A 24461-nucleotide genomic window follows, 5' to 3' on the forward strand; every position below is an offset into this window, starting at 1 on the left:
CATACTATATTTACGTGATGGGGGAAGGGGTTGTACAACGATAGTCTTATGATGGAAGCAGTACAGTTGATCCAAGAGAAATAACTCAGATTACGTATTAAGTTAGTTTTATTTTATGTAAATTGGCTGTACAAACTGAAGTTATATTCCAGAACTAGTGATGAAATAATTATAATCATTTTAAATTTACCTATTATTTATATATGTGGTGATGTGTCCTTTCCGTCTTTCTACTTACACGTTTCCCAATTTCATTTTCGAACGATTCAGGTTGTGAACAATATTCATAAAAGGAAAGTATCACACCCTTCATGCCGAAACTTGCCTCGAAACTTTGGCGACATAACCGATAAGCTACGAGAAGACCATGTGTAAAATATTAGCAATAGGGAAGTGGATACTAGTCGCTACAGTTGGAATGGACAGCTCTTCCTGTATCCAAGGAGTGAAGCGGTGGCAACTAGCAGCGAACAGAAGCACGTGAGTCAAGGTTAGTAATACAAGCGGACGACTAAAGGGTTAACGTATCCAGTAGGAAGTTGGGAGTTGTTTAAGAAAGGAGAACTGTTGGAATGAGTATCACGGAGCAAGACGTAAATTCGATTAATGTACTTGAGTTCGCCACGAGTTATTTCCGTAAGAATATTGTTTCGTCTTCGGGAAACATAAACGCGAAAGAAAAGGAAATTGGCCAATTCATTACTGACTTGATTGAAAATGGTTGTACAGAAGTGGACTGGTATGAGGAGACAACTCTCGATGTAGGTGAAAGAAGTGATTGTGATTCAAGTGATAGTGATACCGATCGCAAGACTCTTGCTCCTGCCACAGGTAATGTTGCAAGTCTGAGTTCGATATTTGAGTCAGACAATGACTCCCCAGAAGTCAGTGATACGATCAGTCATTTCCCCTGCAATTCGTCCAGTTCAAGCTATGTCCCAACCCCTGTAAAAAAAATGTAAATGTAGTTGTCAGCATAGACTATAAGAGGAAAGTTGTGAAATTCTGGCTGAATGAATGTAGTAAAAAGCGCCATTCAATATCAAACGTTCGCAGGAATTTCAGTCGCATTACATCAGAGCGACAACTATATTTATGGAAGAAACAAATGAAACTATAACGACACATCCCATAGAACATAAAAGAATCTTATGTATGAGAAACTATTTGCTTGTTTTGAACATGCTAGAAGACAATCGAATTGCTCCAGATTCCTCTTGGTAGGTCTATTATGGGAAAAACCCAATCGCTTGATAAGCTCTTCCTCCGGCAGTGGAAAGCTCTTTACCGCCGCTTATCAGAAAAAATAGCGATGCTCGAAGATAAACACACCGAGTTTTTCAAAGGGACAACATACTTAGCTAAATTACAATCCCTTATCCATTTTAAATTTTCATCTCCACTATTCCGGGATATAATAAGGTATTCTTGGTTTGCAAGCAGATCCATCACTGAACGACCTCCTGAATTTGTAGTGCCCGTGAAATATTGTCTTGAAACGATGAAAACACAATGTGAAGAACAGTGTCACAATGAAGTGTTTTTTCATTGTGCATGGTGCCGAAAGAATTGTATTTTCAACATTCAATGAATACGAGTCACTTCTGTCTCTTGTTTATTCTTCATTGACACCATGGGACGCGAGAGAGTTTACTCCATTTCACACGCACACTCCACTCCGCTCGCCAGTGAGACAGGGATGTCCAACTGTGTTGCATTACAGAAGGATCCCAGCTTCGATTTCGGGGTCTTGCAGTGAAAACAGGCAGCTAATATCTTGCACGTGGTCGTCTCGTAGCACAAGGATTATGTCACTAAAGTTTCGAGGTAAGTTTCGGCATGCAGGGTGTGATACTATTCTTGTTACTGTTACGTAGCGAGCTCTCCACCAGATATTTCTATTGCTTCAACAGCAGCTGTCAAAAATCCAAAATTCGACCAAAATAAACTATAATAATTATAAACATTAAATCCAGACGTTTGAGACGGGAAGGACATGTGGCACGTATGGGCGAATCCAGAAATGCATATAGAGTGTTAGTTTGGAGGCCAGAGAGAAGAAGACTTTTGGAGAGGCCGAGACGTAGATTGGAGGATATAATTAAAATTTATTTGAGGGAGGTAGGATGTGACGGTAGGGACTGGATTAAACTAGCTCAGGATAGGGATCGATGGCGGACTTATATGAGGATGGCAATGAACCTCCGGGTTCTCTAAAAGCCATTTTGTAAGTATGTAAGTTATATTCAGTGGTTATATCTACCTAATTAATGTTACTTGGCTGGCTTTATACAAATTATTTAATTACTGGAATTATACAAATGATTTGATAACTGGAATTGTATTACAGATTGTAATTTCTTTCCTTTACAGCCCCATCAACGCTCCTTGCCATCAATGCTCCTTACCATCAACGCTCTTTACCATTAACGTTGCTTACTATCAACACTGCTTACCATCAACGCTCCTTGGCATCAACGCCCCTGCCATCAACGTTCCTTACCATCAATGCTCCTTACCAGCAACGCTCTTTACCATCAACGCTCCTTACCATCAACGCTCCTTACCATCAACGCTCCTTACCATGAACGCTCTTTACCATCAACGCTCCTTACAATCAGCGCTCCTCGCATCAACGTTCCTTACCATCAATGCTCCTTATCAGCAACGCTCCTTACCATCAACGCTCCTTGGCATCAACCCTCCTTACCATGAACGTTCTTTACCATCAACGCTCCTTACAATCAGCGCTCCTTGCATCAACGTTCCTTACCATCAATGCTCCTTACCAGCAACGCTCTTTACCATCAACGCTCCTTACCAGCAACGATCCTTACCAGCAACGCTCCTTACCATCAACGCTCCTTGGCATCAACCCTCCTTACCATCAACGCTCTTTACCATCAACGCTCCTTACAATCAGCGCTCCTCGCATCAATGTTCCTTACCATCAATGCTCCTTACCAGCAACGCTCTTTACCATCAACGCTCCTTACTATCAACGCTCCTTACCATCAACGTTCCTTACCATCAATGCTCCTTACCAGCAACGCTCTTTACCATCAACCTCCTTACCATCAGCGCTCCTTACCATCAGCGCTCCTTGCATCAACGTTCCTTACCATCAATGCTCCTTACCATCAACGCTCCTTGGAATCAACGCTCCTGCCATCAACGTTCCTTACCATGAACGTTTCTTACCATCAACGTTCCTTACTATCACCGCTCCTTACCATCAACGCCCCTTGGCATCAACGCTCCTTGGGATCAACGCTCCTTACCATCAACGCTCCTTACCATCAACGCTCCTTACCATCAACGCTCCTTGGCATCATTCTCCTTACCATGAACGCTCTTTACCATCAACGCTCCTTACCATCAACGTTCCTTGCATCAACGTTCCTCACCATCAATGCTCCTTACCATCAACGCTCCTGCCATCAACGTTTCTTACCATGAACGTTCCTTACCATCACCGCTCCTTGGCATCAACGCTCCTTACCATCAACGCTCCTTACCATCAACGCTTCTTACCATCAGCGCTCCTTGCATCAACGTTCCTTACCATCAATGCTCCTTACCATCAACGCTCTTTGCCATCAACGCTCCTTACCATGAACGCTCTTTGCCATCAACGCTCCTTACATCAGCGCTCCTTGCACCAAAGTTCCTTACCATCAATGCTCCTTACCATCAACGCTCCTTGGAATCAACCCTCCTGCCATCAACGTTCCTTACAATGAACGTTTCTTACCATCAACGTTCCTTACCATCACCGCTCCTTGGCATCAACGCTCCTTACCATCAACGTTCCTTACCATCAACGCTCCTTATCATCAACGTTCCTTACCATCAAATCTCCTTACCATCAATGTTCCTTACCATCAACGCTCTTTACCATCTACATTCCTTACCATCAACGCTCCTTACCATCAACCCTCTTTCTATTCACCTTCTTAAAAATTGATATGTGACTCATTTTCCACTCTTCTGGAATGTTTTGTTTTTTTTATACATCTATTGAATAAATTTGTCAATCTTGTTTTTAACTTACTTGGCCCATATTTTATTAATTCATTTGCAATACTGCCTGGTCCAGGTGACTTTTTATTTTTTAATGTTTAATATTTAAGTATTGAGATAAAAAGCTATATATTCCCCCGAAAATATTTGCAATTAAGAAATCTATTTCGTCATGTGATTCCCTGCACTCAATTTTCACAATGATTTAGCTCAAAACTGTGTTAGACTAGAGTATAAATTCCAGTTGTGAAGGTGCACTGTGGAATATTAAAACTTGTAGAATTAGGTCTTGTTCTATAGTATGTAGAAATAACAATACATTAACTTTGTTCCTCGAAATGCTCAATATCGTCTCAAAATTACTGCTAATCCAAAAAAGATTAGTATTTAAATCTCCAAAATTATACAAAATCTAGATTTATACAAAATGTTGAAGTTCTAGTTTCACAACTCTATCAACAAGAAGCAAAAGTCACATGATACATCACACGTAATGCCACTTATTGATAAAATGTTTCATTCTGACTGGCGGAGAAATGAAAATGCATCAACTGTCTCTAGTTTTCTTCAATTTCTAAAGATGCACCCACACTGCGGCAAGCAAACTGTCTGGATCTGACTGAAACAATATGTTTGCGTCTGTTTCGGGTATACACTGTAGTTCAGCACACATTAAAAGAAACAGTTGTCACGATATCGTCTGAGGAAGAAGACACATAATTGCGTACCAATACTGTGGCATTAGTTACTTTTAAATTCAAAACAATCACTAAGTTATTTTTTAAGTCTTAAAAGAATTGAGAATAATAGCTTACTGTCTTTTGTAAATGAATTATGTAACTATGAAGATCTCATCCTCATTCATCCCATAAAATTCGGGGTGCACATTAGACATGGGGTCGTCCTAACCCGCTCGTAGCCACCGTGACCTAACCTAACCTGACTATGAAGATAAGTTTCTTAATCACATCAGGATGAATTCTGAAAGTTTTTGATGATTGAGAATGAGATTAGAAAACAAGACATCAATTTTCGAACAAGCATTCTTCGAGAAGAAATGCTACTTGTGACTTTAAGCCCAGATCACATATATAACAGATTGATTATTCCTATGTTAAAATCGGTAGCACTTCGAAGAGAACAACCACCAGGATCGCCACCTGTCCGCCGTAAACGAACACGAGATGGCAGTACAGTCGCTAATGCAATTCAAATGGGAGTTATGACGTGACTCGTTATATAACAACTAGATGGCAGCATAGTAAATCTGACACAAGTTGTTACCGTCAAAGCCTGTAAGGCCGAGCAATCTGGGTATATGATCTAGGCCAGTGGCCGTCAGCACCCGCTGAAATGAGTAAAGGGTATCCGGAGCAACATCAAATGCACCGTCGTGCAGCAGGCAGAGAGGGATAGAGCATAACCGCCAGCAGCTACGGTGCACCATAGTGCAGTCTGTTATCCGCGGGTAAGGGCCGGTAGCCCGTGCGTGCTCTGTGCTGACGACCGCTGATCTAGGCTTTAAGGTAAGTGTACGAAAATGAAAGACGTAAGTTGCAAAACAACTCATTTTGTAATTTCTTAGTACAAATCTACATTATGTTAAGCAAGAGTGGACAATGTAGGCTATCGTCATTTGAAGAAGTTGAATCAGTTGAATTGGAAGCAGAGGCAATGGAAGTGGGAAGACGAAGAGTATGATATGATAAAGGAACATCTTACGCACTTTCCTGCTCTTCCAAGTATCGGTCTAGAAGCGACATAACATCTAATTTAAATTTTCGTTTTCTTCCATCTGAAAGTTTGTCTACATCCTCAACTAGACTTTTGAAAAAACAAAGTGTCGAATTTTCAGTTGTCTCCGGCCTTTCTGTTCTTGACTTAAAGAACGAAGTCATTGGTTCTGCTTCCCTATCAGTAGGTGTTTTTTTCCTGCATGATTGTGAAGTTGACATACACGGTACAAGTGGAGCATTTTCAATATTCGGAATGAATTCCATGGTATTATTAGCATCCTCGTGGTATTGTTTGTAATGCTGCTGCTGCTCCTGCTGCTGCTCATCTTTGAACTCGCTCTTTTGAACGGCATCAGCTGTGTAACTTCCCAGTCTCCTATGCACTCCTACAAAGTCATGTAAAAACTCCATTGCATCCAATAAGTACCATTTCCGTTTTTTTGAGCCTTCGGAGCCTGATGAGTGATGTTTGCCTTCCCGTAATTGGCGATTGTAAGAATTTCTTAGACTCGTCCATTTTGCTTTGCACTCTGCAACTGAAAATAGCAATAATAATAATAATAATAATAATAATAATAATAATAATAATACTAATAATAATAATAATAATAATAATAATAATATGGCCACCTTATCCCATTATCGCCTAGCTTAGTTACCTCAAAAGTGATGTCTTATTGGTGTCACTTATAAGGTTCCAATCTGTCTTCAGACAGTTTACTAAATAATAACAATAATAGTAATAATAATAATAATAATAATAATAATAATAATAATAATAATAATAATAATAATAATAACCAGACGTGGTTACACGGCAAACAGACATCACTTCCCTTGGCGTATGGAGGAAGCGTAGCGATGAGTCCAATAACCACTCTGCAACTGACGTACATCTAACGTACAGTATCGGGACCGAAAATTCGCTGTCTGTTAATAACAATAAATTACTATAACGTCTACGCGTAATGGGTAGTTCTAACTATAGTATATGATGAAGGTGTGAACAAAGATTTTTGACTTTGACCTAATTTAACACTTCTTTTAGACCACGCATACCAGAAATCAGACACTAAATGTGCAGTTATGCATGCGGATCGCCAGTCTGTGCGAACTGCATCATTCAAGCGTTGATCTTATTAGTTCTTAGCTGGAGGGGTGTACAATAATCTATTCTGCGCTTCTAGGGTTGGATTAAAGAGCCATTTGGACATTATAAATACACTTAGCAGGAGGAAAAAACAGTTATTATCAGTGTCTATATTTGACAATTGTAATACAAGAAACTTTAAGCTTACTCAGTTATACTTCACAAAGTAGTGATTTGTTAAGTGTAATTTATTAATATGATTTTTATACAGTATTTGAAAAAAAAATTGCAGTAATTTCGAAACAACAAAAAACGAACAAGTATTTCATTTTACATAGTAGGTACTAATTATTTTAAAGTAATAGACTCTACTTTTCATTGTTCGTCAAGCATTATTATTTATTGGGACCATTGGTACATAAATGTTGAAGAAAATATTATATTCCCAATTAATTACATACAGTAGGACATTGTGAACTTTCTACCTGAAATCATGTCCTTGCTGTATGTCAATAAAAATTAACATGAATATTAATAAATGATATAAATTAAGCTTAGAATTTAAATTGACATATAGTATATTTGAAAAATGTTGAGAGCAAGTCTCGATAAGTTGGGAGCGTTACTGAAAGAAATTGAAAGAGTAGTTCAGAAGCTGTGAAGCGACGATATCGTCGCTTAAGAAACAATACCGCGTAACTGATATTTTTGGTCAAAACTGTTGTTTTGCACAGATGGTACCTCCACTGTCATCTGCATACATTGACAAGAGCGGGAATTTGATTGCATGAATGGCCTGCGTGCGAAGGAGGGGGGTACAATACCGCGTATCTGAAGTCACGAGAATTCTGTAGGAAATACCGCGTATCTGACAACAGATATTATGTCTACTCCCTGCGCACCATCAGTACGGAAGCTGGTTCTCGTTACTGCCTTGTAAAATTGTGTCAACAGTGTGTGATATTCTGAGAAGATTAAAGAAGTGTTCAGTTTCAATTATTTGAAAGGTAAATATAATAGAATTATTCCACTAATGTCAATTGAATGTTAGTTGAGCTGATTGCCGCAGAATCTTACTGCAAGTTCATTCACTGAAATATAGTACATTTAATATTTTATTATTGTATAGGCTTACAGATACAAGAAAAGAAATGGACAATTAATCAGGCGACAGTCGGTTTAGCGGGAACGAAATCCTATCTGAGCTATGTTCTGCATTCAAGACGAGAGAAATTTCTGTGAACATTAACAAAGGTATGGCATAAGAAGTTTCACAGTTATTAAACGTTTATTTTTCTTCAGTTACGGAATCACAATAGCAAACTTAATTTAAGTACTTAATATAAATAATCATAAATGTGCCGCTAAAATAATTTGCGCTACATTCAGTAGTGCTGAGCTTGGTTCCTTCCATTTTCTCCGGTAGGAGGAAGATCTAAATTGATGATAATATTTACTACACATGTTTTTAAGCCATTTATATCACATTTATAAACACTAGTAATCTCATCTCATTCGTAGGTGTACTGCCTGATAATTCAAATGCAAAAGAAAACCGTCCTTCTGAAAATGTGCTGCTGCAGATCAGGGATTATCCGTTCAGTGTTACCGGTAAGGTTATGATCGTATTATGCAGTCTGGTATGATTTAAAGCAACACTATTAAAATAATACAGCTAGAAATAGGATAGGACAGAAACTGAAGACAATACCCTGTCAATGAAGGATTTACACCAAATTTCGGATGAGACGACCCCGAAGAATTCGTGAGTGCTACTTATTCTACATCTTTACATTCGTCAGAAAAAGGTAAAGAGAAGAATCTACAAGCGTTTCATCGAAATTTGACAGAAAAGAAAAAGAAGTTCAAAGCCACAAAAGGGTAAGTGGGAGAAAATAAAAAATAGAAAACTTAGAATAGAAGAGGAAGCTTATCTTAGCTACAAGAGATCGAAAGATGGCAAAGTAACACATGATACGGACAGAGATGCAAGGAATTTGGGGCCAGAGTGTAGTTATAAAATGTGCCAAAATTCGAAAGTAAGGGGCTGTAATTTAATTTCTAATGAGAGAAGACACATCTTTCAGGCATTCTGGAAAACTATGACTTGGTAACAGAGGACGTTTACGTATCAAATCTTGTGGATTTCACTCCTACGAAAAGACCTGGCAGTACAAATTCTGAATCGATAAGAAAGAGAACATTTGTCAACAACCTAAAGGTTGATGAGAAAAAAAATTCAGGTTTGCAAAAAGATGTTTCTGTGTACATTGGGAATTAAAGAATGAACTGTGCGATATTGGTTAGCTAATAGTACTGATGGCGTCCCTTTAGTAAAAAAAAAAAAGTCATGTTCTCGTGCAAAAGCAAAGAAAAAAAGAGCATTAGTAGCATGCCTAAATTACCGTCACATTATTGTATATAGAACCGATTGTGCTATGGTTTTTATGATAGTATTCCACACTAGGGTTACTCAAGGATTACTTTTTGTGATTTTAGCATAGGCCTATAATTATTTCTTTGTTGTGTTTAACGAATATTGTGCCTGAAAAATTATAATCATTATTATATTTTTATATGATTTTCTTTTCATTACCCTCAAGTCAGTCAAGTCTATTGTCAATAATAATAATAATAATAATAATAATAATAATAATAATAATGCCAATCTGATACCAGGTACTTTATTTTCACACTACGTATTTGGATAGATAAGTAGAATAATTGTTACTAAAACGTTACTGACAAATATAATTTTATAATTATTGTTGTACTGCTGCATAGCTCCCCTGCTGCGGGTCCTTGGTCCGCGACTGGCTGCACAGGTGTCGCATCTTCGGCACCATTGTTCCGTGTCGGTTCTCTGATGTAGCCAGTAGAGCCTCTGCCTTAGCTTGTCCAGCGTCTTGTTGGCTCCCAGGTGACCTCCAGTCACTCCAGCATGAGTCTCCTCCAGCACTTCCTTCACCTTGCTCCTGGGCAGGACGAGTTGTTCTATGGGGGTACTTGCATCGGTCGACTCACAAGTCCTCTTCAGGATACCGTCCTTTACAGTGAAGGATTCGCACTGGGCCCAGTAGTTCTTGCAAGTGGTGCTACGGTTGACGATATCGGCCCATACTGGTCTCCGGCCGGACTCCACATCACGCAGTAGCTGTCCAATGTTTGGGTCCTCCAGCTGCTCCCTCCTTATGGCGGCGTTATCCCATCCTAGGCTCGGCTGGGCGGCAATTGCTCGGACTGCGTGGGCGCCATCTCGCTCTTCTAATTTCAGGCAGTGTTTGCAGCCATCCAGGCACGGGCGTCGTGATAAGGCATCAGCGTTAGAATGTTTCTTCCCTTGGCGGTGTTCGGAGGTGAAGTTGTACTCCTGCAGTCGTTGAACCCAACGGGCGGTCTGCCCCTCTAGATTCTTGAAGCCCAATAGCCAGGTGAGTGCAGAATGATCTGTCCTCAAATGGAATTCCTGGCCATACAAATATTTGTGGAAATGCTTCAGGGCTTCCACAATGGCAAGAAGTTCTTTACGTGTCACGCAGTAGTTTCTCTCAGCCTTGGATAATGTTCGGCTGAAGTAGGCAATCACCCTCTCTTGCCCGTTCTATTGCTGAGAGGATACTCCGCCGATGCCTACGTTGCTGGCGTCCGTGTCAAATGTGAACTTCCTTCCAGGGATGGGGTATCCCAGCACAGGAGCAGTGCAGAGCGCCTCTTTCAGTGATTGGAAGGATGACTCCGCCTCGTCCGTCCATTGGAATTGTCGTTTCTCCTCGGTCAGCTGGGTTAGAGGCTTAGCGATGTTGGCGTACCCAGCTACGAACCTTCTGTAATAAGTGCAGAGGCCGAGAAAGCGGCACAACTCCTGCTTGTCCCTCGGTCTCGGCCATCCTCTGACAGCTTGTAGCTTCTCCGGGTCCGTGGCCACTCCGTTGGTCCCTACTACGTGCCCCAGGTACCTGACCTTCTTCTGGAACAGATGACATTTCTTCGGGTTCAACTTCAGCCTGGCTTGTCGCAGTCTCTCGAACACTTTCCTCAGGTTCAACAGCTGTTCGCCGAAAGTCTTGCCGACCACGATGACGTCATCAAGGTACAGCAAACAGGTGTCGTATGTCAGGCCTCTCATTACAGACTCCATTAGTCTCTGGAATGTATCCGGGGCGTTGCAGAGGCCGAACGGCATAACGGTGAACTGCCATAGTCCCTGGCCTGTAGAGAATGCAGTTTTCTCCTTGTCCTCAGGATGTAGCGCCACCTGCCAGTATCCTGACTTGAGATCCAACGTCGAGAACCACTCTGCTCCGGCCAGGGTGTCCAAGGTGTCGTCAATTCGTGGAAAAGGAAAGCAGTCCTTCTTGGTGACGTCATTCAGTCTTCTGTAGTCCACGCAGAAACACAGATCCCCATTCTTCTTCTTCACCAGCACCACAGGTGACGATCCAGGGCTGTCGGATTCCTCGATGACCCCTCTTGCTTTCATGCCCTCCAGTTGGCTGTCAATCTCCCTCTGTTTAGCTAGAGGGACGCGTTGAGGAGGTTGTCTGATTGGGCGAGCATTTCCGGTGTCGATGCGGTGCTGAACTTTCTCCGTTCTCCCGTATTCGTTTTCAGACAGACTGCACACGTCTTGAAATTCTGTCAGTAAATCATGGACTTGTCTTCTTTCTGCTTTGCTTAAATTCTCCGACAATTCTCGAGCCAGCTCTTTCAGTGATGGGTCTATATCTGGACGTGGTCGGTGCCACTCCTCGTTATCTGCCAGAGACGTCACAGACACCACATGCTCGACGCTACCTAGTACAGTTCCACTAGGCACCTTCTTGTCCCGATTGGTGACATTCAGGACCCTCATCGGTACCACCTTCTGATTCGGGAGTAGGGATCTGGCCACATAAACACCATCTATCGGAGTTGTTTGCGAATCGAGGAGCAAGTTTCTCTTAGGTTGTCCGTCTTGCCGTCACCACCATCTTGCAGCCTGCCGGGATTGTCACATGATTCTCCAAGGTGAGTCTGTTGGCCATGGGTTGGTCTTCGAAGTCCCTCAGGAACACTTCATCCTGACCAAAACGGAGGATACGGCGCCTGACGTCCACCGTTGCATCGAAGATCCGCATGGCGTCGAGTCCCAGGATAACGTCTTCAGTGATGTTGGCGACGAAGACCCACATCTCCAGTCTCCTCTTTCCCAAGGTAAAATCCAGGAAAACCTCTTTCTGGATGGGCAGGCTCTCGCCTGAGGCAGTACATAGCTCATATCGGCGCAGCGGCGTCCTCCCAGGTAGGCCACGCACGACTTCCGGTCTGGCGATGGTGAGCGACGCCCCGGTGTCTACCAGTACTCTGCACGGGCGGCCTCTTATCCATCCGTCAGCAATCAGCCCATTGTCGCATCATCTGTTAACCGTTTCAAGATCAGCCGAGGGGATGGTGATGACGGCGCCGACGTGCTCCTCATCGCATCGGCCCCTTCTAGTTTTCCTGTTTGCGACCAGATCGGTCACAGTCCCTCCTCAAGTGCCCAGGTTCGCCGCAGGACCAGCAGGTAGGCACTCCTCGTCTTCGTCGCTCGGGTGATTTCGGTTGACGTTCATCGACGTCGGCCGCCGCGACGCTCCTAATCCGGTGCGAAGCCGAGACGTTCGCCGTCAACTTGGCTGCCTCCATTCTGAGGGCCGCCGCCAGAGCTGCGTTGATGGTGCGATGCTCTGCCAAGAGTAGCTGTTGTCTGATTTCGGGGTCTCGAACTCCGCTGCCGAAGGTGTAGGCCGCTTCTCCAGCGGCGAAATTAGGTGGTAGGCCCCTGAGGGCCTTATGGACAAGTTGTTCCACCGCCATCGCAAATTCTTGTAGGGACTAGCCTGACTGTTGGACCCTCGTCTTCAGTTGGGTCCCGAATGCTGCCGCAAGTTGATGGTCACCATAACGTCCCTCCAGGGCCGCCATTATCTCAGCGGCCGTCCCATCTTCTGAAACACTATGAAGAATCTCCGATGCCTGTCCCTGAAGCGCGGCCAGCAGCTGAGTGGTTTTCTCTGCCAGCGTCCATCCATTGTGCTCTGCGATGGCCTCGAACTGGCGACGGAATATCGCCCAAGACGTCGTACCGTCGAACTTCGGCGTCTTGACGTTGCAATGTCTGGCTTAGGGCGATGGTTCCACATGGCCACTACATGAGGTCCTCAATTCTGTCGTCGATCTTTCCACGGCCCGTTGAACTTCCTCGGCAATTATCTGTTTCTGTTCTCTAGCCTGGCGATCCACCAACGCGAGGACGTGCTTGTTTTCTACAGCATGTTAGTCCATCAGCACACTCGTTTCCTCTTGACGACGTTTTAGAGAGCGAATTTTGCCGTAAAAATGGTCTACATCCTGTCTCAATTCGGTTACTGTCTCGTTTATAGTTGTAAAATTCTGGTTTAGTTTACCCAAATCGGCCTTAAGTTCGTCTTTCACGATGGCGACAATTCCATCTACGTGAACCGAAACGTTTTCAATTTGCGTAGTGACGTCATCTTTCACTTCGCTTAGGTCGCCTTTCACTCCGCTTATGTCGCCTTTCACTTCACTTATGTCACTTTTCATCTCCGTTTTCACTTCACTTATGTCGTTCTTCAACTCACTGATGTGCTTTCATTTCCGCGATGGCTTGCAGGATCTGCTGTAGTTTCTCCATTGTCGATAATATCCCGATTCTGACACCAGTGTAACTTTTTATACTGAACAACAATGTAATTTTATTATCTCAACAATAGGATTTGCTCTCCACATAGCAACACAGTATTCGTTATTGCACTCCACAGACGACAATGACAATTTACTTGGATTATTGCGAACAACAATGAACTGTTAATTTTAACTAACATTCACAAAACACTATTTACAACACAGAACTGTCAGTCTCAGTTCACAGCTCGTTTGTCTTGGCTAGTTCTCCTAGCTCAGTCACTCGCGTTCACAGAATCTCGAACCCCAGACCTTCAGAGACGATCCGCTGAACTTCGAACTCAGGTTCCCCAACTGCGGTCCACTGCACTCGAACTCCGGGCTTCAGGCTCCACAGTTATGGACACAACTCAAGTCGCGCTCTGGTCTCGAAGCTGGCTTCACTGCTACACAAGACTGGCTTGCTGTCCACTGACCTACTCTCTAACTGACTGACTGAATGACTGTCGCGCGTTCACTTGCGCGTTGTATTTATAACTAAGCCATAGTTTCTGGAGAGTTCGCGGTCGGTCGACAGATATCTAGCAGATAACGGCTATCCAGACTTCTCTGGATCTTTCTCCTCACTCCACTCTACTCCCTAAGCCACAGCACATGCCACAGGAAGCAGATGCGCGCGCAACCTCCGCGCCGGCCGAAATACGGCCGACCTTGCACTTCCTTCTGCTGGTCGTGAGATCGAACCTCACGTGGCTGTCACAATATTTTATGCATAGGTTGGAGTATAAACTCATGGATTTTTTAAACTCATTTGTTTGTGACACAGATTGTTCGAGCTGTTTGGTTGGTGTTTGTTTAACAGTACTTCGACTGGAATTTAGACAGCGTACAATTGTGTATATTTCTGTACAATATACATTTGAAAAAAAAAAAAATTTCTAAGATTACTTAAGAAACCGCCAGTTATTTATGTCACACTCTATACAATTGGAATTACTAATTCCAGACTTTTTCACAGGTAAACTGTAGCCAATCTATATGAGGAATCAAATGCTGAAAATATTGTTGAAGTAGCAAATGGGTTCGAAAAATCTTTGGAACTTTTCCAACTCCATAAGAGCAATAGATGGCAAGGCCATTCGGATACAGTATCCGCTGAAAAGTGACTCAGTTTCCTATAATAATAAGAAATTTCATTTCCTTGTACTACACGGCGTGGCTGATAGTGAAGTAAAGTTTTTATTTTGTGTTTATGTAAGGAATTCTGACGGAGATGTTTTTAAATACTCCAACTTTGAAAAGCTTCTGACTAACATACGTTTGGATTTTCCTCCAAATTTGTTTTTGTTGCAGACGAAGCCTGTCCTTTGAGATCATAATGCGATCTTATTCTAGTAAAAAAATCTCACGCCTCAAAAAGGGTTATTGAACTACAGATTGTCTCAAACCCAAAGAACAATTTTATACATGACATAGAAAAGTGACACAACTCAAGAAACTTAATTTTTGGGGGGAGCAAAGAAGCTGAAAACGTATTACATAAAAACGATATTATTCTAATTTTAAAAATGAAGAAATACGAATATCGTAAAAAAATATACTAATTGACATTTTTGTACTACAGTTTTTCAAATATTTCTGTCATGAAGGCACAACAGAGGCTTAATTCGAATAGGTTTCTTTTGCTGCTATTTTTCTATAATATGGAAACAAAATATATTTCAATTGTGTCGTCAATATTGCGGTAATAATTGTAATAACAGTGCTAAATAATGATTGCAAAAATTATTGGTATTTCAATAATAATTTCTACTTTTGTTAATGTTAATTTTAATAATGATTATCATTGTTTGTTGGTTAGAAGAATATAGGGAAATGAATTTCTTAATTCTTTCATTCTACTTGAATAGAAGTGTTAATAGATGAGTTATTAAACTTAGATAAAAATATAATTGAGAAATGATAAAAAATAATCTTCAAACGTTTGTGTTACTATCATTTTTATCATTGAACACTGAAATATAAAAGTATAAGAGTCCTTATATATGTTAGCGATAAGGTAAAAGTTCTATAAGAGTCATAATGACAGATTTCTTACGATCTGATACCTTTATTTTTCTTTGATATGCTTGGTTCAATTCGCATGACACTTTTTTTGCTGAGACTGATGTTTCTTATTTTTAGGCCTACCATTACTTTGTTGTACTCTTCTTGTTCGTAAGATGTTTTGGCAAAAGAACATTCTATGGTATTGAAATCCTCAGTATTTTTAAATATAACTTTTCTCTGGTCATCTGGTATTTTTTGAGAACACGGAAGTCTACATTTTTCCCCAAAAGGTAAAAGTATCTCGAAAATTCATTTAGCCTGAAGACGATGAGGCGTAGACCTATACTTTTTCCATTCACTCCGTTTTGCAGGTCATTATTTTTCCCTTTGCAAACGACCTCTTCCACTGTTACATTGAGAATCCTATCCGTCTCCTCCAGGTGTAGAGTAAACAGAATCTGACTGTAATGTAGAATATGAAGTAGTCTACGACGAATAGTTGAAATCAAAGTCAGTAATACAATCATCTTTATCTCCCTCAAACCAACTCTCAACCGAAAATTAATAAAGTTCTACGTTTTCAACATTAACAACACATAATCTAATTTATTCAGCTTGTATTCCGACTGTTTTCCACACTTTGTCATCATCACCTTTACTTTCCATCACTAGCCTACACCTCTAGATTTGTCCCTTCTACCTAGAGCCGTTCCCATTATCACGATTAGCATGTACGATATTCTTAGATTTAAAATTGTCTTTTTCATTCTCATTATGGATTTCTTCTTTCTTCCAACCTCCCCCGCCCCTGAAATCTTCATTAAATATTTTTTTTCAATCGTGTCTCCATTTACTTTCTCGTCTAATCGTCTATCCTCACAAAAGTTATCATTTGTTTCTTTTTCTTACTTTCCTGTTTCTCTAGATAGGATGTTCCTACACGTATTCCTGTTCTTAAGAAATCCCCGACATGTACCATACGTTTCCTTAATTCATCATTATTCAACCTGAAATAATATTCATATAAATAATTTTCTTAATATTTTTACAACTCGCTATCAAATTTATGTGTACGTGGACTCATTCAATAAAAGTGTCAATTGAAAATAAGTTCTTAATACTATCGAGGAAATTGTCGCAACTTAAATTAAAGCTCTGAAAATTTACTTATGATACAATTTCATTATGGAATAGTGCCACAAACCAAAATAATTAAAAATGTACATCTGTGACGATTTTAATTAAAGAAAAATCTCATAACTAAAAATAATACTAAGAACGGAAAGAGATTTCGTTTAATTTGAGCAATTAAAAACTACACTTTTTACGTATGACTATAAAGAATGTAAAAAGTTGCTCACCTCCACAAAAAAGAACGTCACAATTTAAGAAGTATCATTTATTCAGCACAAAAATTGCCATCATTCTAAAACTAACTCAGAAATGTCACTTTTCCATAGTTACATACTTGCGGCGTGCACATTCTGTGTCCTCTATTGGTTAATATTGGAAAGAGAAATGTGTCGTTTTATGCATCTTTTCTACAGTGTTAACTCAAAATTGCTATTTTTTAATTGTGTCACTTTTCTATATCATGTGCAAATTGGTCTACCGCTGGTGGAGTAACGGTTAGCATGTCTGACCGTGGAACGAGCGGGCCCGAGTTCAAGTCCTGGTTGTGACAAGTTACCTGGTTGAGGTTTTCTTCGCGGTTTTCCCTTAATTCATTTAGATCAAATGCTGGGTAACTTTCGGCGCTGCACCCTGAACTCTGACATGATCACTTTCATCTCACTTAGACCCTAGACAACCACAGCAGTTGATAAAGCGTCGTAAAATAAATCAATTAAAAAAAGAACAAGTGAATTTGCATTCGGCGTGTGTATTAGTTTAGAGTGTTAAAGACAGAAATATTATCACCAGATAAGGTAACTTTAATTATAATGGCAATTTTGTTCTTCATAACATGATTATGAGTCCACCGCTGTGGAGTAACGGTTAGCATGCCTGACCATGAAACTAGCGGGCCCGGGTTCAAATCCTGGTTGGGACAAGTTAGCTAGTTGAGGTTTTTCCGGGGTTTTCCTCAATCAATTAAGTGCAAATGCTTGGTAATTTTTGGTGCTGCACCCTAAATTCTGGCATTATCACGTTCATTCAGGCGGTGGATAATCATAGCAGTTGATCAAGCGTCGTAAAATAACTAAAGAATATATAGTCTATGATTAGGGAACGTGACAGTTCCATAAGTGATATGCATGAAGCTCTGGAGAAATTACAAGAGGAAAATTAAAGTTATTCCTCCTTTACCTACAATTTATGACTTAAATGCAAGATATAGGATAAATAAACATAGGGAATAATTCAGTTCTGGTAGTGACTCTGTACCTTAGCAAGATAAATATGTCAGTTTGCGGGGTGTTTAAAATAAACACTTTAGCCTACCTGTGACATCCATTTCTGCAGCAATATCTTCCCATAACTTATCCACCACACCTCTGTTGCTATGGTCCTTCAAATTAAAATTATAAATTGCTGGACGTTTTTCTATGCAGACAAGGAGCTTCTCAGCATCACACTCCATCTAAACAAAATTACCTGGTTTTAATTGGATAGAATGAAACAGTTTCCAATTTATAAGTATTGAAGTATAATGGAATGGAATTTTCGGGAGGGGGCAGTATTATCGAGCACTGCTACTTTTTACGATCCATCACGCTAACTCTCAAGGTAGGCGCATTCCCAAACTCTCACCGGCTGACTACACTAAGGTTCGCTTTGTACCCAGGTTTCGAGGAAGCCACTCATCCCTAAGCCACACTCCTTCCTGCTTTGCTAGCAGGCTTTCGGGGAATACTATGGAATGATGACGAAATGGAAAAATGCTGACGGAATTATGTAGATGACTAATATAGGGATACAGGAGAACCCAGAGAGAAACATCACCTATGACCTTACCGGCTACAAGAGTCACTAAGAATTTTTTAATGAAAAATCCCTGACTGGGACTCGAACCCGGGCAGCCTGCGTGACAGGCTGAAGGTCTAACCCAGCGTTGTCAGACAAAGCCTAAACGGAGCAGAGCGCTCCACAGACATAAGCAAGTTTACGCTCCGACTGGACGTCTCTAGCACCACAACCGGTTTCGGAGCTTACAACTCTGACACTACTGGTCTAACCACTCACCTGACGTAGGGAATAATTTATACGTGTTACTGAATAGTATTTGAGTTTGTTTATTAAATGCCTGTTTTCTGTAACTTCTACAATAATTGGTATTATTTAAAAAATGTTGTATACATATAACTACATGTAGTAAGTAATAATAATAATAATAATAATAATAATAATAATAATAATAATAATCCGTGGCGCTACAGCCTGTGAAAGACCTAGACCGACCAGCCGGCTACTGGCCTCACGCCTACATGCCGAAGCAGAGGAGGACGATCATTCAACCAGAATGGAGGTATCGTGTGATTAGCACGTTGATCCCCACAACCGTTATAGCTGGCATTCGGAACCGAATTTCGCTACCTATCGTAGCTCCTCAATTGCATCACGATGCTGGGTGGGCACCGGTCTCATACGCTGGCCGAAATTTCATGAGAAAATTTCTTCTATCATGAGGACTCGAACCAGCGCGTATTCCGTAACGCAGGATGCCAAGGCGCGGGACAGAAAGTTATAATTACCTAAAATAATTATTAGAGCTCTGATTTCCATGCACTATCAAATTTTAAAAGTGCATGCATTCAAGCACTATCATATGACAAAACGTGCACAGTCAAGTCAAAAACCAGTAAAAAATATGCACTATCAAAATTCATTTTTATTGTATTTTGAACCCAGGCACTGCAACTAATTTTTCAGTTTTTCTTTTACTCAAGCTCAAGAATGTTCTTGAACACAGAAAATGATCTTTCTAGTTACAAGAAGTGACAGGTGCATACTTAAATGAAGAAATTTGGGACAAATTCAGTCGAATTGTAAGTCTTTTGCATTTCCGCATGATTATGATCCCATGCATCTTTCGACTGCAGCGTTACATCTTAATCGCTATGATATTCCGCACCCCAAAATACACAAGTACCTACTTCCATCTTTAATATAACAATCACAATTAGAATCACAATAAACTACATCACCGTCCGTCTTTAGAAATGCCTTTCCCTCAATCCATTTTGATCTCTAACAAAAGCTATAGCAACATTTCGTAATTCCACACAAAATATACTAAATGACAGTTTGCAAGCATGCAGCTTCTTTCTTCCTTTGACCTCCTCCTTGTAACTAACGAGAGTCGGGGGTTGGAAATTCCAGTATAACAAAGGGAAAATTCAGTGGAAAGTCCAGAATCTAGTTGTCAGATAGGATGCCACGAAGCCATATTACCGGTAACTTTATTTAATTTTTTAAAAGACAAATAATATGGAAATACCAGATTCTGCTAAGCAACACTCATAAAAGCACTATTATGCAAGTTAATATATGCACTAAAGCCAAAGAAAAATACATAATATGCAATATAATAGTCTAAATAAGTGCCATCAATATGTTTAAAATATTCACCAGGCATAAATTTACTCCCAAAAAGGCCAAAACATGCAAACATGCATGGAAAAATTATGGTTATTTGGAATATATTAGTCATGAAACCAATATTTGCAAAGTTTGAGTAGTGTAGCAATCTTAATCTATGTAAAAACATGCATTTGCATGAAAATCCGAGCTTTAATAACTATATTTCCTAATAATAACAGTATAGGAACCCAGTTTGTATCTTACCTTAGAATTCACAATGGCTGCTGTAAACACGTAACCTTCACACAACGTCCGCCTGACTACAACAGCTTGGAACAGACGAAACGTTTCGTTTGCGCGCGCAGTGTTCTCCCCTACCGTCCTCTCCATCCAGCTCAAGGTCTAACTGAAGCAAACAGCACGCAGCCAGTTCGAACAGCCTGGCGCTGTTTGTTTCATGCAGTGTGGTATAGCCCTTAGGGATCAATATCACGCAGCATCTGAACTCTAAGTGCAGCTGGTATAGAAGCAGATCTAATTTACTAGCAATTTCAATGTCTTACGTAAGCGTGGCTTCGAGATTCCTCTTGAGCGTAAGTTCGAATTCCGATTGGACTGAAGTGACAACATATTTGTCTTTACCCAAGTTTTTCCTAACTGTAAGGCAATTGTCAGGTAATCCCATGAAAAATCATCCTATTAATATCTACAAAAATATTTAACTGCCATACATTAGGAAATCGCACAGTTGATGCAGTATCTTGAACTCGGATGATTTTTAAATTATTTTAGTAGGTTATTTTACGACGCTTTATTAACATCTTTGGTTATTAGCGTCTGAATGAGATGAAGGTGATAATGCCGGTGAAATGAGTCCGGGGACCAGTGCCGAAAGTTACCCAGCATTTGCTCATATTGGGTTGAGGGAAAACTCAGGAAAAAACCTCAAACAGGTAACTTGCCCCGACCGGGAATCGAACCCGGGCCACTTGGTTTTGCGGTCAGACGCGCTAACCGTTACTCCACAGGTGTGGACAGAACTCGGATGATAATGATGCTGATGATGATGATACAGTTGAAACATCTGCGGTAAAATTGTAGCTGTGTAAACTCCTAACAGTGACGTCCCTTTACTTCGATTTAGATGTTGTTCGATTGGTTTCTGTAACAACCACACTTGTCACATTCCGGTATTCCTATATTGCCTTAACCCCTTTATGCAGTTCGGCCGATGTTTGTTATCGATATGCATCATTAACGCTTATTTCCAGCTTCATGAACCCTCCCCTTTTTTATCGATAGCATTCTAAAGTTATTTTTCTTCTCAGTTTTGATCACATGACGAACTCGTTGGAAGAAGGACTTAGGCTGGCGTACTGTAGAACTATGCCAAATGAATCGGTCCGTGCTAAAAAGCATTATGTCAAAAGATGTCATATTTATGTTTTACCATATTTTGATGTAAAACAGTAAGCTGAATCGAACTGCGAAAAAAAAAAGAGCTCTTGTCTCCTTTTATCTGATTTCCGTTTTTGGACTTACATGTTCGGAGAAGAAAATATTCATTTTGTCACTGACAACTTACCTTTTAGCGCAGTAACGCTTAGCGTCTCTTGTGGATGACAGCACTGTTTATGTCCCGCGCTTTGTATGTTTGCGCGCAGAATATAATAGGTCAAGTCAGTTTTCTGTAGCAGTGTTGTTCTCTATTTCTCGTGGTGAGTTTTGTAAAAAATGTCTCCAAAAAGAAAAAGAACTGAATGTAACCATAAAAGAAATGTTATTAAGAATGCTATGATGAAAGGTTTGGAGTACGTAAATTATAGTGGACATCGTGTAGTGAAAAGAATATTGGAGTAGATTTGCAGGTAGTAAAATCATAAGTTTAGACACTGGAATTCATATTGTGAGCAATGAGGAAGTAACGAAATTTTACTTATGGTGGCCTAATCTGTTAAAAGTACTGTAGTATCCAATGAAACCAAACACCTTAAACGGCATTAGAATGTATATGATTGAGTGCAAGAAGACTTCAACCAAAGCAATGAGAGATATTATTTATTGAACTGAAAAACGCTATTGCAGTAATAGTTACGACAGACATTTATATTCAGTACAATGTAGAATGTAACTTATTTCTAGAAGGGCAGAACGTTTAATTTACGCTATGTTGTAAACTTGTGATAACTACTAGACACCATCTGACTTTTAAAATTGTTAGTCTTCTATGAGGAATTGGATCAGTTATCTAGATAACAAATGACAATTTTATTGGAGGAGTTTCAATGCTAAAGTAGGACAGGAGGATATTTTTAAACCGACTATTGGAAAAGAGAGCCTACAAGTAAATAGTAATGCTAATGGAATTAGGTTACTCAACTTTGCCACAACAAAAATAGTAATATGCGTTACAAGAGCGGTATGTTGAAGTTTTCATGTTCGAGGAAAAGTTTGAAAAAGCGAAACGTAGTTGAGCTTTTTTAATTTCCGAGAATTGAAAGAAAACATACCGCTCGTGTATCGTACATTATTTTGTGCGAAGATTGTTTATTACATACCTGAAAGATGAAATTCTAATTAGTTGCAATAAAATTTCCATCTTGGTTTCTGTTCAATGACGGCAAATTTGCAAAACAAAAATATCTATCTTCAACATTGTTGTTTTAAAATGTTTTCTGTGTTTACTACACTCCAGCAGGCCGTGATATACGTCTGTCTTTTTTTTTCCCCCGGTCTATATATGCGAACTTAAAAAAAAACAAACGGTAAGGTTATGTAATGATTTATTTTTCATTTTAAAATTTTAACAATATTATTTATATAACATATTGCAGTAATAACATCGGCATCTGGAATCTCGTTGATTTTTTCACGGCTTCCTTAATGTCACTTGCATTACGAATGCAGTTACTTTAGTGGAGTTGTAGAGTTTACTTAATTTTTGCAAATATTTAAAAACAATAATTAACAGTGCAATTTAGGTGAAATTGCAGTAGTAAGTTTCCAATTTATAATTATTACTATATTGAACGTCTCTAAAAATAATATGTTAAAAGCCTAAAGCAGTAAAATCAATAGGCCTATGTTACTTAAGCGGTAAGAAGAGGGAAATTGTTATGTGTGTTTGGTTGGGAATATTGAATGTGGAATTTTACACTTTTCGCGGATTGGTTTTGTGCGGAAACGAAGCAAATACGCACGATCTCGCACAAATGTAATTGTCAAAAGTACAACATTCCCCATAAGGATATAGGCCTACATAAATTTAATTGGACTTCTCCAGATGGATTGACGAAAAATCAAATAGATGACTAGGCCAAGGGAGAAGTTTTATATAATATTGTTATTGAATTTAGTATTCCCAAGAAACTAGTTCTATTAATTAAAATATGTATTACTGAAACGTATTGCAAAGTCGTATAGAACAGTTTCTGTCGGATGCTTCCCAATTTATTGTGGATTAAACCAAGGACACTCACTATCACTTGAATCGGTCATTGCAGAAAGGGGATAAGTCATGAAAAACGCGAAAATGAGTTAAGAGTGCCATTGCTTTCTTCAGACCTAGACACACATTTTCATAAAGAAATGGGACAAATTTGCTCATTCTCAACGCGAAGCAGAGTACCATAAGCAGCGCAGTCATTGCAGAAAGGGGACAAGTCAGCGACTTACCTTCTTTCTGCACTGACTGACGACGTGATGCAACTGAGTCCCGCGGATCTATAAGTTACGCGCCCATCAGCTGATAAGGAAAATAACAGATAAGCTAGAAGTAGTAAGTGACAAACGTAAACGCAATGAAATTAACTACCGCAGAAATATAAATAAGAGAAATAAACTGAAGGGATTGGAACGTCAATTCCATTGGGAAGTCTGTAGCAGCCCGTACGACAGGAGAACAATGTAGGTAAAAAACTATTCTTTGTTTAGACGCAACTTTGGGTCATCAATTTTCAACATTCACAATTTGAAAGATCGTACGGCGCATTTCTATTCCTATCATGAAGGTATAGGCCACAAACCTCCAAGTTCCTTCTGAACTACATTGAAAATAATGTCCCTTCTTCAGTCAAGGAATTGTATCTTTTCTCTGATAACTGTGGAGGGAGGGCAAAATAAAAATCATACTGTAATTCGATTGTTGCTTGCACTGATCCAAATGGGGAGATTTAACAAAATCATTCATTATTTTCCACAACGAGGCCATCCATTTCTTCTCTGTGACCACAACTTTGGTGTAGTGAAGCGCAAACCAGGGAAGACAGACAGGGTATATGTGCCAGACGAATACAATACCTTAATCCACCAGGCAAACATAAACAACAGATTTTCTGTAGAATCAGTTACTACTGATGATATTTTGACTTTTA

General features: G+C 40.0%; 1 protein-coding gene across 1 annotated transcript; it reads right to left on the reverse strand.

Annotated features, from left to right (window-relative positions):
• Positions 1-4383: 4383 nt before the first annotated feature.
• On the reverse strand, positions 4384-20403 carry LOC138698857 (uncharacterized). Its single transcript, XM_069825068.1, has 3 exons — positions 20353-20403; positions 18010-18148; positions 4384-6295 (listed from the first exon to the last, which is right to left on the reverse strand). The coding sequence occupies exons 2-3, from the start codon at positions 18146-18148 to the stop codon at positions 5742-5744; spliced, it is 693 nt and encodes a 230-aa protein (XP_069681169.1). The 5' UTR covers positions 20353-20403; the 3' UTR covers positions 4384-5741.
• Positions 20404-24461: the final 4058 nt, after the last annotated feature.

This window comes from Periplaneta americana, chromosome 4 (assembly GCF_040183065.1).
Source record: "Periplaneta americana isolate PAMFEO1 chromosome 4, P.americana_PAMFEO1_priV1, whole genome shotgun sequence".
In the NCBI taxonomy this organism is placed as follows: Eukaryota; Metazoa; Arthropoda; class Insecta; order Blattodea; family Blattidae; genus Periplaneta; species Periplaneta americana.